Genomic DNA, 16,554 nt, shown 5'->3' on the forward strand with positions numbered 1-16,554 from the left:
AGAAACTCTTCCTCTAGAAAGGATCCATTCTTGGCAACAAAGATCTTGCCTTCGGATCTGAGGTAGAAGGTATACCCAATGGTTTCTTTAGGGTATCCTATGAAGACGCATTTTTCTGACTTGGGTTCAAGCTTTTCAGGTTGAAGTTTCTTGACATAAGCATCGCATCCCCAAACTTTTAGAAATGATAGCTTAGGTTTCTTCCCAAACCATAATTCATACGGTGTCGTCTCAACGGATTTTGACGGAGCCCTATTTAAAGTGAATGTGGCAGTCTCTAAAGCATAGCCCCAAAATGATAGCGGCAAATCGGTAGGAGACATCATAGATCGCACCATATCTAATAGAGTGCGATTAGGACGTTCGGACACACCATTACGCTGAGGTGTTCCAGGCGGCGTGAGTTGTGAAACTATTCCACACTTTCTTAAGTGTGTGCCAAATTCGTGACTCAAGTATTCTCCCCCACGATCTGATCGCAAGAACTTGATTTTCCTGTCATGTTGATTCTCAACCTCACTCTGAAATTCCTTGAACTTTTCAAAGGTCTCAGACTTGTGTTTCATTAAGTAGACATACCCATATCTACTCAAGTCATCAGTGAGGGTGAGAACATAACGATAACCACTGTGAGCCTCAACACTCATTGGACCGCACACATCTGTATGTATGATTTCTAATAAGTTGGTTGCTCGCTCCATTGTTCCTGAGAACGGAGTCTTGGTCATTTTACCCATGAGGCATGGTTCGCACGTGTCAAATGATTCGTAATCAAGAGACTCTAAAAGTCCATCTGCATGGAGCTTCTTCATGCGTTTGACACCTATGTGACCAGGGTGGCAGTGCCACAAGTATGTGGGACTATCATTATCAACCTTACATCTTTTGGTATTCACACTATGAATATGTGTAGCATTACGCTCGAGATTCATTAAGAATAAACCATTCACCATCGGAGCATGACCATAAAACATATCTCTCATATAAATAGAACAACCATTATTCTCAGATTTAAATGAGTAGCCATCTCGAATTAAACGAGATCCTGATACAATGTTCATGCTCAAAGCTGGCACTAAATAACAATTATTGAGGTTTAAAACTAATCCCGTAGGTAAATGTAGAGGTAGCGTGCCGACGGCGATCACATCGACCTTGGAACCATTCCCGACGCGCATCGTCACCTCGTCCTTTGCCAGTCTCCGCTTATTCCGCAGCTCCTGCTTTGAGTTACAAATGTGTGCAACCGCATGGGTATCAAATACCCAGGAGCTACTATGAGTACTGGTAAGGTACACATCAATTACATGTATATCATATATACCTTTCGTGATGCCAGCCTTCTTGTCCGCTAAGTATTTGGGGCAGTTCCGCTTCCAGCGACCACTTCCCTTGCAATAAAAGCACTCAGTCTTGGGCTTGGGTCCATTCTTTGGCTTCTTCCCGGCAGCTTGCTTACCGGGCGCGGCAACTCCCTTGCCGTCCTTCTTGAAGTTCTTCTTACCCTTGCCTTTCTTGAACTTAGTGGTTTTATTCACCATCAACACTTGATGTTCCTTTTTGATTTCTACCTCTGCTGATTTCAGCATTGAATATACCTCAGGAATGGTCTTTTCCATCCCTTGCATATTGAAGTTCATCACAAAGCTCTTGTAGCTCGGTGGAAGCGACTGAAGGATTCTGTCAATGACCGCGTCATCCGGGAGATTAACTCCCAGCTGAGTCAAGCGGTTATGTAACCCAGACATTGTGAGTATGTGCTCACTGACAGAACTATTTTCCTCCATTTTACAGCTGAAGAACTTGTTGGAGACTTCATATCTCTCGACCCGGGCATGAGCTTGAAAAACCATTTTCAGCTCTTCGAACATCTCATATGCTCTGTGTTTCTCAAAACGCTTTTGGAGCCCCGGTTCTAAGCTGTAAAGCATGCCGCACTGAACGAGGGAGTAATCATCAGCACGCTGCTGCCAAGCGTTCATAATGTCTTGGTTCTCTGGGATGGGTGTGTCACCTAGCGGTGCTTCTAGGACATAATCTTTCTTGGTAGCTATGAGGATGATCCTCAGGTTCCGGACCCAGTCCGTATAGTTGTTGCCATCATCTTTCAGCTTGGTTTTCTCTAGGAACGCATTGAAGTTGAGGACAATGTGGGCCATTTGATCTATAAGACATATTGTAAAGATTTTAGACTAAGTTCATGATAATTGAGTTCATCTAATCAAATTATTCAATGAACTCCCACTCAGATAGACATCCCTCCAGTCATCTAAGTATAACATGATCCGAGTTAACTAGGCCGTGTCCGATCATCACATGAGACGGACTAGTCAACATCGGTGAACATCTTCATGTTGATCATATCTTCTATACGACTCATGCTCGACCTTTCGGTCTTCTGTGTTCCGAGGCCATGTCTGTACATGCTAGGCTCGTCAAGTCAACCTAAGTGTATCGTGTGTGTAAATCTGGCTTACACCCATTGTATTCGAACGTTAGAATCTATCACACCCGATCATCACGTGGTGCTTCGAAACAACGAACCTTCGCAATGGTGCACAGTTAGGGGGAACACTTTCTTGAAATTATTTCGAGGGATCATCTTATTTAAGCTACCGTTGTTCTGAGCAAATAAGATGTAAAACATGATAAACATCACATGCAATCAAATAGTGACATGATATGGCCAATATCATTTGCTCCTTTGATCTCCATCTTCGGGGCTCCATGATCATCGTTGTCACCGGCATGACACCATGATCTCCATCATCGTGTCTTCTTGAAGTTGTCTCGTCATCTATTACTTCTACTACTAAGGCTAACGCTTTAGCAATAAAGTACAGTAATTACATGACGTTTATGTTGACACGCAGGTCATAAATAAAGACAACTCCTATGGCTCCTGCCGGTTGTCATACTCATCGACATGCAAGTCGTGATTCCTATTACAAGAACATGATCAATCTCATACATCACATATATCATTCATCATTCATCACAACCTTTGGCCATATCACATCACAAAACACTTGCTGCAAAAACAAGTTAGACGTCCTCTAATTGTTGTTGCAAGTTTTTACGTGGCTGCTATATGTTTCTAGCAAGAACGTTTCTTACCTACGCCAAAACCACAACGTGAATTGCCAATTTCTATTTACCCTTCATAAGGACCCTGTTCATCGAATCCGATCCGACTAAAGTGGGAGAGACAGACACCCGCCAGCCACCTTATGCAACTAGTGCATGTTAGTCGGTGGAACCGGCCTCACGTAAGCGTACGTGTAAGGTTGGTCTGGGCCGCTTCATCCCATGATGCCGCCGAATCAAGATAAGACTAGTAACGGCAAGCAAATTGACAATATCGATGCCCACAACTACTTTGTGTTCTACTCGTGCATAGTAACTACGCGTAGACCTAGCTCATGATGCCACTGTTGGGGATCGTAGCAGAATTTAAAATTTTCTACGCATCACCAAGATCAATCTATGGAGTCATCTAGCAACGAGGGAGAGAGGAGTGCATCTACATACCCTTGTAGATCACGAGCGGAAGCGTTCAGAGAACGAGGATGATGGAGTCGTACTCGCCGTGATCCAAATCACCGATGACCAAGTGCCGAACGGATGGCACCTCCGCGTTCAACACACATACAGAGCAGATGACGTCTCCTCCTTCTTGATCCAGCAAGGGGGAAGGAGAGGTTGATGAAGATCCAGCAGCACGACGGCGTGGTGGTGGATGCAGCGGTGATCGCAGCAGGGCTTCGCCGAGCTTCTGCGAGAGGGAGAGGTGTAGCAGGGGAGAGGGAGGCGCCAAGACTTTAGGTGCGGCTGCCCTCCCTCCCCCCTCCTTTATATAGGCCCCCTGGGGGGGCGCCGGCCCTGGAGATGGGATCTTCCAAGGGGGCGGTGGCCAAGGGGGGTGGAGTGCCCCCCAAGGCAAGTGGAGGCGCCCCCCACCCTAGGGTTTCCAACCCTAGGCGCAAGGGGGCCCAAGGGGGGGCGCACCAACCCACTATGGGCTGGTTCCCCTCCCCACTTCAGCCCATGGGGCCCTCCAGGATGGGTGGCCCCACCCGATGGACCCCCGGGACCCATCCGATGGTCCCAGTACAATACCGGTGACCCCGAATCTTTCCCGATGGTCGAAACTACACTTCCTATATATAATTCTTCACCTCCGGACCATTCCGGAACTCCTCGTGGCGTCCAGGATCTCATCCAGGACTCCGAACAACTTTCGGATTACTGCATACTCATATCTCTACAACCCTAGCGTCACCGAACCTTAAGTGTGTAGACCCTACGGGTTCGGGAGACAAGCAGACATGACCGAGACGACTCTCCGGTCAATAACCAACAACGGGATTTGGATATCCATGTCGGCTCCCACATGCTCCTCGATGATCTCATTGGATGAACCACGATGTCGAGGACTTAATCAATCCCGTATTCAATTCCCTTTGTCAATCGGTACGTTACTTGCCCGAGACTCGATCGTCGGTATCCCAATACCTTGTTCACTCTCGTTACCGGCAAGTCACTTTACTCGTACCGTAATGCATGATCCCGTGATCAACCACTTGATCACATTGAGCTCATTATGATGATACATTACCGAGTGGGCCCAGAGATACCTCTCCGTCATACGGAGTGACAAATCCCAGTCTCGATTCGTGCCAACCCAACAGACACTTTCGGAGACACCTATAATGTACCTTTATAGTCACCCAGTTACATTGTGACGTTTGGCACACCCAAGGCACTCCTACGGTATCCGGGAGTTGCACAATCTCATGGTCTAAGGAAATGATACTTGACATTCAGAAAAGCTACAGCAAACGAACTACACGATCTTTGTGCTATGCTTAGGTTTGGGTCTTGTCCATCACATCATTCTCCTAATGATGTGATCCCGTTATCAATGCCATCCCCATGTCCATAGCCAGCAAACCATGACTATCTGTTGATCAACGAGCTAGTCAACTAGAGGCTCACTAGGGACACATTGTGGTCTATGTATTCACACATGTATTATGATTTCCAGATAATACAATTATAGCATGAATAATAGACAATTATCATGAACAAGGAAATATAATAATCATTTTATTATTGCCTCTAGGGCATATTCCCAACACTGGGATCCTCCTAAACTACTCCTGGTCGTCGTCAGCGGCCTGCATGTAGTAGTAGGCACCTCCAGTGTAGTAGGAGTCATCATCGACGGTGGCGTCTGGCTCCTGGACTCCATCGTCTGGTCGCAACAATCGGGTATAGAAAGGGGGCAAGGGGGGAGCAAAGCAAGCGTGAGTACTCATCCAAAGTACTCGCAAGCAAGGAGCTACACTACATATGCAATGGTATCAATGAAAGGGGGGTAGTATCTGTGGACTGAACTGCAGAATGCCAGAATAAGAGGGGGATAGCTCCTATCGAAGACTACGCTTCTGGCAGCCTCCATCTTGAAGCATATAGAAGAGAGTAGATGGTAAGTTCACCAAGTATCATCACATAGCATAATCCTACCCGGCGATCCTCCCCTCGTCGCCCTGTGAAAGAGCGATCACCGGGTTGTATCTGGCACTTGAAAGGGTGTGTTTTATTAAGTATCTGGTTCTAGTTGTCATAAGGTCAAGGTACAACTCCAGGTCGTCCTTTTACCGAGGGACACGGCTATTCGAATAGATAAACTTCCCTGTAGGGGTGCACCACATTTCCCAACACGCTCGATCCCCTTTGTCCGGACACAGTTTTCTGGGTCATGCCCGGCCTCGGAAGATCAACACGTCGCAGCCCCACCTAGGCACAACAGAGAGGTCAGGGGTCTAAATCCTATGGCGGAGGGGTCTGGGCCCATCGCCCATTGCACACCTGCACGTTGCGTACGCGGCCAGCGAGCAAACCTAGCCTCCCTTATACAAGAGCAGGCGTTCCAGTCCAACCCGGCGTGCATCGCTCAGTCGCTGACGTCAAGAAGGCTTCGGCTCATACCAAGACGTCGAGTGCCCATAACTGTTCCCGCGTAGTTGGTTAGTGCGTATAGGCCAGTGGCCAGACTCAGATCAAATACCCAGATCTCGTTAAGCGTGTTATTTTGAAATAACCGCGGACGCCTACCAGGGCCATGACCACCTCTCTCCTAGGTGGTCTCAACCTACCCTATCGCTCCGCCACAAAGATCCACTCAGAGGTCCATCGGGACAAACGTCGTTTCGGACCCAATCCGTGAATCACTCGCGGGTACTCTACGAGCCGACCCGACTTTACTCACCACAGGTATCATATAATATGTATAAGTATATACCCATGATCACTTCCCGAGTGATCACGGCCCGATAGTATAGCATGACAGACGGACAAGAATGTAGGGCCACTGATGGAATACTAGCATCCTATACTAAGTATTTAGGATTGCAGGTAAGGTAACAACAGTAGTAGCAAGGACAGGCTATGCATCAGAATAGGATTAACAGAAAGCAGTAACATGGTACATTACTCTAATGCAAGCAGTAGAGAGAAGAATAGGTGGTATCTGGTGATCAAGGGGGGCTTGCCTGGTTGCTCTGGCAAGAAGGAGGGGTCGTCGGTGATGTAGTTGTACTTAGTGACATCAGTGCCGGTCTCGAGGTCTACCAGAGAAGAATAGGGGGAGAAATAGTAAATACGGAGCAAACAAAGCATCATAAAATATAACAAGGCAATACGCGATGCCAGGGGTGATCTAACGCGGAGATAGGTGATACCGATGAAGGGGGGAAACATCCGGGAAAGTATTCCCGGTGTTTGGGATATTCGGACGGACGAACCGGAGGAGGGGGGATGGTTGTAGGTTCGCTATGCTAGGGACGTGTCGCGGAAAAATGGGCTGCATATCTGGATTCGTTTCGTCATTCTGAGCAACTTTCATGTACAAAGTTTTTCGATCCGAGCTACGGATGAATTTCTACAATTTTCCGAAGTTTTTAAACATTTTCTGGAATTTACTTATTTAACAGAAAAGGGAATTATGACATCAGCATGATGCAATGCTGACGTCAGCAGGACGTCAACAGGTCGGCTGACCAGTCAAACCAGACATGTGGGTCCGGTGGGACCCACATGTCATTGACAGTGTACTAAAAGTGGGGTTAGTTTAATCTAATTAGACTAATAATTGTGTGGGACCTACTGTCAGTGTGTGCTTAGCCATTTAATTAACTAAACTAATTAATTACCTAATTATGTATTTATTTTGAACAATTTAAAGGAGTGGGGCCTGCATGTCATAGCCACAGGGGCGCCCAGTCAGCGTTGACCCAAGTCAACGGGGTCAAAAGGGCCCGCGGGGCCCACAGTTAGTGGCACAGGGCGGGACCCACCGGGGCCAAGTCAGCGTGGCGGCCGGAGCAACGCCGGCGACCATTTCAGCGGCGGAGCGTCGCCGGATTTGGCCGGGAAACGCTACGATGGCCCGTTCGGGGTGTGCTTAGGCTCGTTCGAGCGAGCGTTCAACGCCACATCCATCTACGGTGGCAGTGCGGCCATAAACGGCCGGAAACTACGGCGGCGAGCGGCGGAGCGGACGCCGGAGTTCGGCCCTCATGCGAACTGCGGCTAGAGGGCATGGAAGGACTACTGGGGAGGCTCTACGGGGTCCTGGCGAGGCCTAGAGCACGGTGGCGAGCCCGGGTGAGCATGACATCGACGAGGACGACGGTGACGAGCTCCGCTGCGGAGTGAGCTTCGGGCAGCGATGGCAGCGGCGGCTACGGTGATGGATCCGTGCGGGGAAGCGAGGGGAGAGACGCGGTGGCTCATTGGGAGCCGTAAGGAAGTGGCAGTGTGCTCGGGGAGGCGCGGAGCATCCGGAATCGACGGCGACAGACGATGGCGATCTGAGGAAGGACAAGAAGATGGAGGCAGCGTGGAGGCTTCCAGGCTCGTTCGTTCGGCGTAGTCGACGTCGAGGAGCCGTTCGGGCACGTCGGCGAGGCAATCGGGGCACGGTGGCCGCGGGATTGAGCGGTGGCGGCGAGCTCTCGGGCAAGCTCGCGGCGGGCGATAGAGAGAGCGAGGGGGGAAACTGGGGGTAGCTAGGTGAAAGATCGTGGATGTCGCCTAGAAGGGGGGTGAATAGGCGTTTTAAAATAATTACGATAAGGCTTGAACAAATGCGGAATAAACCTAGCGGTTAATTTGTCAAGCACAAAACCTAAAACAACTAGGCTCACTTATGTGCACCAACAACTTATGCTAAGCAAGATAAGAAACTATTAGATAGCAAGATATATGACCAAGAACAATATGGCTATCACAAAGTAAAGTGCATAAGTAAAAGGCTCGGGTAAGAGATAACTGAGGCACGCGGAGACGACGATGTATCCCGAAGTTCACACCCTTGCGGATGCTAATCTCCGTTTAGAGCGGTGTGGATGCACAATGCTCCCCAAGAAGCCACTAGGGCCACCGTAATCTCCTCACGCCCTCGCACAATGCAAGATGCCGTGATTCCACTAAGGGACCCTTGAGGGCGGTCACCGAACCCGTACAAATGGCAACCCTTGGGGGCGGTCACTGAACCCGTACAAATGGCAACCCTTGGGGGCGGTCACCGAACCCGTACACTTTGGCAACCCTTGGGGGCGGTCACTAGTACCCGTCAAATTGCTCGAGGCGATCTCCACAACCTAATTGGAGACCCCGACGCTTGCCCGGAGCTTTACACCACAATGATTGAGCTCCGAACACCACCAAGGTTGGGGTTAACTCCCCAACGACACCACAAAGCTTCACCACAATGGAATATGGCTCCGAGGTGACCTCAACCGTCTAGGGCACCCAAGCACCCAAGAGGAACAAGCTCAAGGGTACCAAGCACCCAAGAGTAATAAGCTTCTCAACTTGTAACTTCCATGTATCACCATGGAGAACTCAAACCGATGCACCAAATGAAATGGCAAGGGCACACGGAGTGCCCAAGTCCTTCTCTCTCAAATCCCACCGAAGCAACTAATGCTAGGGAGGAAAATGAGAGGAAGAACAAGAAAGAGAACACAAAGAACTCCAAGATCGAGATCCAAGGGGTTCCCCTCATATAGAGGAGAAAGTGATTGGTGGAAATGTGGATCTAGATCTCCCCTCTCTTTTCCCTCAAAAACTAGCAAGAATCCATGGAGGGATTGAGAGTTAGCAATATCGAAGAAGGTCAACAATGGGGGGAAGAACACGAGCTCAAAGGATAAGGTTCATTGGGGAAGAAGACCCCCTTTTATAGGAGGGGGAAAATCCAACCGTTATGTGCTCAGTCCGCACACGAGCGGTACTACCGCTCGGGCGGAAGAAACAGGGAAAAAGGAGCAACACAACATGAACCTTGGGGAGGTAGTACCGCATATGAGCGGTACTACCGCTCACCCCGGCGGTACTACCGCTGGAGGAGCGGAACACGGGACCAAAAGAGGCAGGGCAAAGCAGAGTACGACGGCAGTAATGCAGTAGCAGTACTACCGTCCGACCGGAGCGGTACTGCCGCTTAGGCAGAACTACCGTGCCTTACTGCCATGCAACTACTGCTAAATCCGACACGAAAAGAGCAGGACCCAAAATCGAGGCGGTAGAAGAGCGGCACTGCAGCAGTACTACGGCTGAAAGCTCCAAGCGGTACTATCGCTTGGGCTCGCGGTACTACCGCTTGGACCAGACAAAAGCCACTCTCAAGAAGACAAGAACTGCCATAACTTCTGCATATGAGCTCTGAATTGAGAAAACTCAGTCTTGTTGGAAACAAGACGACGAGTAGCATCAAAACATCGACTGGTTATAGTAAGAAGAGGCAGGGGAGGTATGCCTAACAAAAAGAGGAGTGAAACCTCCAACCGAGAAGAACCGGCAAAACCTCCAACATCGAAAACATCATAGAAGATGCATGTGAACTCCGTTTTCGATGAACTCGAGCTTGTCATCAAGATGACCATAAGCTCTAAGACTCACAAAGAGAACCAAACAAGAACCAAGAAAGATAATGCAAGGATGCAATGGTTTGAGCTCTCAACGAATGATACGATCAAGCTACTCATCGAGAGCCCCCCCCCCTTGATAGTACGGCAATCGATCCTATAACCCGGTCTCCCAACTACCATCATGAGACCGGTAAAATAGAAAACCTATCAAGGGCAAACCTTTGCCTTGCACATGGTCCACTTGAGCTAGATGATGACGATATTGACTCCCTCAAGTTGGACCACCTTTCTTGATTGTGTTGACTCGATGAAGACTAGTTGATTGCTCCCCCATGGGTGAGCCACTCTTCCGCACATCTTCACAAGTCCATTGTCACCACAAAGGACGGCAAGCTTCAAGAATTTGATCTCTTCGTGATGCTCCACTTGAACTTGCACACTGCAACCTAACCCCACAAAGAACCCTCACGAAGACCATGGGTTAGTACACAAAGCGTAATTGACAATGCTTACCATACCATGGGATCACTTGATCCCTCTCGGTACATCTTCTACGCTTTGTGGGTTGATCAACTTGATTCACTCTTTGACTTAGTCTTGATCAACCTCGCACAAGACCAATCTTTAGGTAATTCCTTGAATAGCACCTTGGTCGACACAAACTCTCCTTGAAACCAACACATGTACTCCAAGAAAAGCCTATGGACAAAACATTCAAATATAACTCAAGGCAACCATTAGTCCATAGAGATTGTCATCAATTACCAAAACCAAACTTGGGGGCACCGCATGTTCTTTCACTAGGGTTTCCAGGGGATCGAGGGTGGCCTTAACCGCGCGGGGGCACGGCGGATGGTCACCGCATGGCCATCCGCGGCCTGGACGAGCGCCCGACGGTCACCGAGCTCGGATGAGCAGTAGGAGGAAGAAGGGAACTCCAAGTGGGCTGGTCCACACCTGTAGCTAGTAGGCCTAAGTGCACAGTAGAACTTAGGCCCCTTTCTATTTTCTTATTTCTATTTTCTGTTTTTCTTTATTTGTTTACTACTCTTCATTTTAATTGAACGATCAAATGAATTTAGTCAAATGTGAAATTTCACACAAAAATTCAGGGCAATATTGTTGAGCCACTCATAAGTCTGTAGAATATATAGAGAATGATAATTATTTTTTAGAATTCGAAATGGCCGGGTTATGTGTTGTTGCACCACTTATTAATTTGTTAAGGGCATTTTAATAATTCAAATGAGGTTGGTTAATTCATCACAATTTCTTATTGAATATTTGCAACACAACGGACATTTTTGTTTTACTGTTTGAAGACATAAAATTTTGTCTTCCAATTTAAATTTGAATTTGGGTTTGATTTGGAGCAAAGTGATGATTAACAAAATAATTGTGATTACTTGGAAGTCATTAGCAGGAGGTTACTGTAGCATGCTTATCGGGGTGTTACAAAGACATGGTGCAAAGAATTATACATCTGGTGTCTAAGAAGATAGCTATGGTGACACGACAGGTGTGCGCTTGAGAACATGGCTGACCCCGAGTACCATGAGGATTCGTAGTGTGTAAAACCCTATATCGGTAGTCTTATTTCTGCACAAAAACGACACCATGACAATTCTGCTGAAAATATCGTCAGTCCGAATTACTTCTATTCAAATCATGCAAATTAAAGTCTACGGTGTCCTGGACTAGGGGGTGCTAACCTATTAGGCCCATGCTCCTCGAATTAGGCTGATGGGCACTCATTCTTTTCAAGATGGACTCCAGAAACTGCATGCTGGAAGCATGATCGAGACTGCATCTACCGAAGACTTCTCGTATACTCCAATACTTCTCCTGCCGCCTCCACACCAAGATGCCGACCTTGTAACCCTAGATCCCCTATCTGGTGTGTGTATATAAGCCATAGGGTTTAGCCCATAGAGGGGACATCAACACAATCTCATTCACCTAGCCCTAGAGTTAGAACACATCTGATGATGTCGAGGTAGATCAACTTTGTACTTGATACATCTCCATTAATATAAACAAGAGTAGGCCGTAGGGTTTTGTCTCCATCAAGAGGGGCCGAACCTAGGTAATCATTGTCTTCTTGTTCCTGCTACCATATGTCCGAGATCCATGGCTTGGGACCCCGTACCCCGAGGTCTGCCAGTTTTCACACTGACACTGAGGCTTTCATTGAGGGTCCTGCTTGCACATATTTTATAATACATTTTAATCAGAAAGCCGTAGTGAAATTTCCATTTGTGTAAAGTTTCCAAAATGGCAGCTCTAAGAAGGAAATTATGTCATAAATGTTGTTGCCATCCAATATAGATGGAAACGACCCAACCAATAAAGCCATCAAGACTTAGTATAGAGCACCAGGAAAACCACCAGTACCAGATTTTCATGACGGTAGTCTGCCTCACTGCCAACTCCAATGCCTCCAGAGAGTCGACACCCTCACTCTAAGCACTATAGGTGCCTTCTGAAGCCCACATGACAAGTAGCATCACATCCAAACTATCTTACAGTTCTAGTACATAGGTACCACAATTGCGATCCATGCCCATTGTCTCTCCGCTCGCCGGCTAGAGCACACTTGCCGCCATTGTCCTATCTTCATGTCATACTACCCGAGAGGTTGGAGACCATTCTTCACGACCATCATGAGTTGCCCACCATCACACATATCAGGAACCACGACACACCGGTGCAGTGCCGACGCCAACGCTTAAATGTTGTGGGAGCTCTAAAGGATCTTAAATTTCGGCACATATATGAACAAACCTAATAATGTAATCAAAAGAGTTCAAGGCCCCAAAGCTTACACGCGTACCCATACCATATCAGAGCATTACCGTTAACAAACCAGTCATAAACTCGCAATTGGCATCAGATCCTTAATGGACCAGTCACAACACTACTCCACACACACCCTAACTGACAAATGAGGAAAATGGCGCCACCACAATGCCCCCCTCCCCCTCCCCCCCCCCCACACACAAGATGCCATCTTCACCTAGTCGCGCTTCATCGTCCAGGACCAGAACAGACACCTAGTCACGCTACCACCACCCGCAACGTGGATCTTCTGTTGGCTTCATCCGGCGGCAGAGGGGAACCGGGGAGGAGGAAGGGGAGATGATTAATGTATAGTATCATGTGAAGCTAAATAAACAAGCTAATATTTTCATGGGCGATGGATTGGGCGACTTGGCGATATGCTAGAGATTGGTGTCATGCCGTCCTTCCTCCTCCTGATTTCTCCTCTTGATTCTTCTTCTTCCTTTTCTGATCCCCAACTGCTTCTCTAATCTTCCATATCCTTTTCTCTTGTTCCTTCCAGATCTCAACAATTCCCTTCTCTAATCTTCCTTATCCTTTTATCTTGTTCCTTTCAGATCTCATCAATTCCCCTGCTCCAACTAGTGAGGCTAGATCCTTTGTATCCAACCCATCAACCGATCTCTCTCCGTCTCATCTATATCAGCGGATTCCTTGATCGATTCTCGCTCACCAGCCTCTCTGCCTGCGCCCTTCCACCGCTGTGGCATCGCGCCTCCGCCACCACCATCCGAGACTCCTACTGCCTCAACAGGATTTCCTTGTGGTGCCGCCGGATTCCCACATCGAATAGGAAATCCTCCCCATCCCTCAGATCCGTCAGACTATCGGCCAAGTGCTGCTGGAGCACCTTGGCCTCGTCCTTCTCACTTGGCTAGGACAACTAAAGGAACCAGTTTCTGAATTGGACAGAGAGCACGGCTGCTTCGAATAGGAGCAACACTTTCTGAAATTTGTGTCTGTGGAGAAGCTGAACTGGAGTTGTGATTGCCATGAAGCTCATTGGCTGGAACTGCCGTGGCATGGGCAAGGACCTCAGCAGCTCTACTAAGATGGAGTACCTCGCAAAATTGATGAATTCCACCTGTGCTCAGGTAACTTTCGTATCTGAAATTAGAACATCAAGGTACAGTTCTTCTCATCTTAACTCTCGATTTAATAATAACGATAGCTTCGTAGTTCCATCTGTTGGTCGTTCTGGTGATCTTTGGATACTTTGGTCTGATGAAGTTTGTGTCTCTGTCAAGTTCTCTAATCATTATATGATTTTAGCCCTTGTTGTCAATAAAATTACCAATGTGGAATTTGTTCTGGCTTGTGTTTATGGAGATCCCCATCATTGCCACACTAACCTAATTTGGGATCATGTTCTAAATTTTGTTAATGATAACATAGGGAAGCCAATTGTTTGTTTCGGTGATCTGAATGATATCATGTGTGATACGGAAACTACTTCTCTCAATGTGAATAAGAACCGTATGCGTGCTGTCAATAACTATGTCAAGCAATGTGGTCTGTTTGATCTGGGGTTTAGTGGACCGGCTTATACTTGGACAAATATGCGGTTCTCCTCAAGACCTATCTTTGAAAGGCTTGATCGTTGTCTTGCCAATGAAGATTGGTGTGTTATGTTTCCTAATACTAATGTTTTTAATTTACCAATCATTCATTCGCTGAGTGATCATGCACCTATTCTGATATCCACTGATTCTCAGTTTCGTAGGCCTAAACTACACTTTAAATTTGAAAATTGGTGGACTTTTGAGGAAGATTTCCAGGGCATTGCTAAAAATGTTTGGGACTCCTCGGTTAATAGACCATTCCATGTCAGAACCAATAACCTTGCAGGGACTTTGAAAAGGTGGTGCAAAAAGAAAAAACCTTTACAGCATCAACTTGATTGTATTCAGGATCAGATCAATGAGATTCAAATGAAGCCGGTGCATCTCCAAGACTATTCCCTTCAGGCAAGCCTAGTTGCCCAATATGAAGGTAATTTGACCAAGCTCATTGAATTTTATAGGCAACGTGCAAAAAAACATTGGGCGACCAAAGGTGACAGGAACACATCCTTCTTTCACAATGCTGTTCAAAAGCGTAAGCGTCGAAATCGCATAGTTTCTATTAAGGACACTCATGGTAATAATTTGTTTGATCCAGATGATATTGCCAAGGAGTTTGTTAATTATTTTAGAACTATTTTTCGCTCATCTTCTACTAATAATGACAGGCCCAGTTTGGATACTACTTTGCTGCAAGATACAAACGACTTCACCTACTCGATCCTTGATAAACATGAGATATGGGAAATTCTCAAAGGCATGAAGAAGAATGCCTCTCTTGGACCTGATGGATTCAATGTGGGTTTCTACCTTTCGGCTTGGAGTTGGATAGGAGATGATGTGACCAATTTGGTAAGAAATTTCTACACCACGGGTATTGTTCCGCCTCATCTCAATGATACTCAAATTGCCCTCATTCCGAAGAAACTTGTTTCGCATCTGCCTTCTGACTTTCGGCCCATAAGTTTGTGTAATGTTGTTTACAAAATCATTGCTAAATCTTTAGCCAATAGGTTGAAAGGACATTTGCCTGATTACATTCACCCCTCTCAGCAAGCTTTCATTGAAGGTAGGCGCATAAGCAATAATATTATTGTCGCCCAAGAAATTGCCCACTCATTCTCTCTTGCTTCTTGGAAGAGCCTTGATTTTATATTGAAAATTGACCTTGCCAAAGCTTTTGATAGAATTGAGTGGCACTTCATTGTCTCGGCTCTTGCTCGTAAAGGTCTCCATGGCCATTTCATAAAACTTGTTCATGCATGCATTTCATCCCCAACGTTTTCAGTGATCATTAATGGTCAATCTTTTGCAAAATTCAATAGTTCCAGAGGCATTAGACAGGGATGTCCTTTGTCACCGTATCTTTTTGTCCTTGCAGTAAATGAGTTATCTCTTATGTTACAGGATGCCTTGCAAGCTAATCACCTGACAGGTATTTCGCTTGGACCAAATTGCCCTCCTATTCACTCTTTGATGTTTGCAGATGACCTGATTGTTTGTGGCAGAGCTAATGTGCAGGAAGCTAATACTATTTTATAGCTTTTAGACCATTTTTGTTGTGATTCAGGGCAAACTCCAAACTGGAGTAAATCTGGTATCTTATTCAGCAATAATGTTACGATGCAGGTTAAACAAGATATTAAGAGAATCTTTCCAGCTCCAGACATCGACAGTTCTTTCGTCCATTTAGGACATCCACTTGTTTTACCTTCTAAAGATAGATCAGCTGCTTATAACTTTTTTTATGATAAATTCAAGTCCAAAGTTAGCACATATAAAGCCAACAGACTCTCTCATGCGGCAAGATTAACTCTCATAAAATCCGTTTTCTCTTCCATTCATGTATATTACATGTCCAACATACTTTTTTCAAAAAAGTTCCTTACTAAACTAACAACAATCATTAGGAACTTTTGGTCGACAGGTATTCAAGATGATCAGACCACTAGAAGCTTGTGTATTAGGGCATGGGCTGATGTATGTATTGAGAAGAAAATTGGTGGTCTTGGTGTTAGAAATTTGCAGGCAATCAACCAAGGACTTGTTCTCTCGACGGCATGGAGATTGGCAAAAGAGCCGCAAAGTCAGCTAGCATTGATTCTCAAGGCAAAGTATCATCATGATACATCCATTTGGAGAGCCCGGCCGAACAAACCTAAATCTGCCTTTTGGTCTGCAATTCTAAAGGTAAAGCCTCTTCTAATCTC

The 16,554-nt window shown here is 46.6% G+C and overlaps 1 protein-coding gene across 1 annotated transcript; it reads left to right on the forward strand.

The window, feature by feature from the left end:
- Positions 1 to 13,130: 13,130 nt before the first annotated feature.
- Positions 13,131 to 15,886, forward strand: LOC147967487 (uncharacterized). Its single transcript, XM_087523157.1, has 3 exons — positions 13,131 to 15,196; positions 15,752 to 15,779; positions 15,831 to 15,886. Exons 1-3 carry the CDS (start codon positions 13,775 to 13,777, stop codon positions 15,884 to 15,886), a joined length of 1,506 nt encoding a protein of 501 aa, XP_087379283.1. The 5' UTR covers positions 13,131 to 13,774.
- The last annotated feature ends 668 nt before the right edge of the window (positions 15,887 to 16,554 follow it).

Source organism: Triticum urartu, chromosome 5A (assembly GCF_056163025.1).
Source record: "Triticum urartu cultivar PI428250 chromosome 5A, HENAU_Tu73, whole genome shotgun sequence".
Classification (NCBI taxonomy): Eukaryota; Viridiplantae; Streptophyta; class Magnoliopsida; order Poales; family Poaceae; genus Triticum; species Triticum urartu.

What these genes read in the sequence shown, in the direction of transcription:
- LOC147967487 (XM_087523157.1), top strand. Translation starts at nt 13,775, where the DNA reads ATGAAGCTCATTGGCTGGAACTGCCGTGGCATGGGCAAGGACCTCAGC. An exon ending in GAGATGATGTGACCAATTTG is followed by an intron (nt 15,197 to 15,751) that starts GTAAGAAATTTC and finishes CTTATGTTACAG; the next exon opens with GATGCCTTGCAAGCTAATCA. An exon ending in GCAAGCTAATCACCTGACAG is followed by an intron (nt 15,780 to 15,830) that starts GTATTTCGCTTG and finishes TGATGTTTGCAG; the next exon opens with ATGACCTGATTGTTTGTGGC.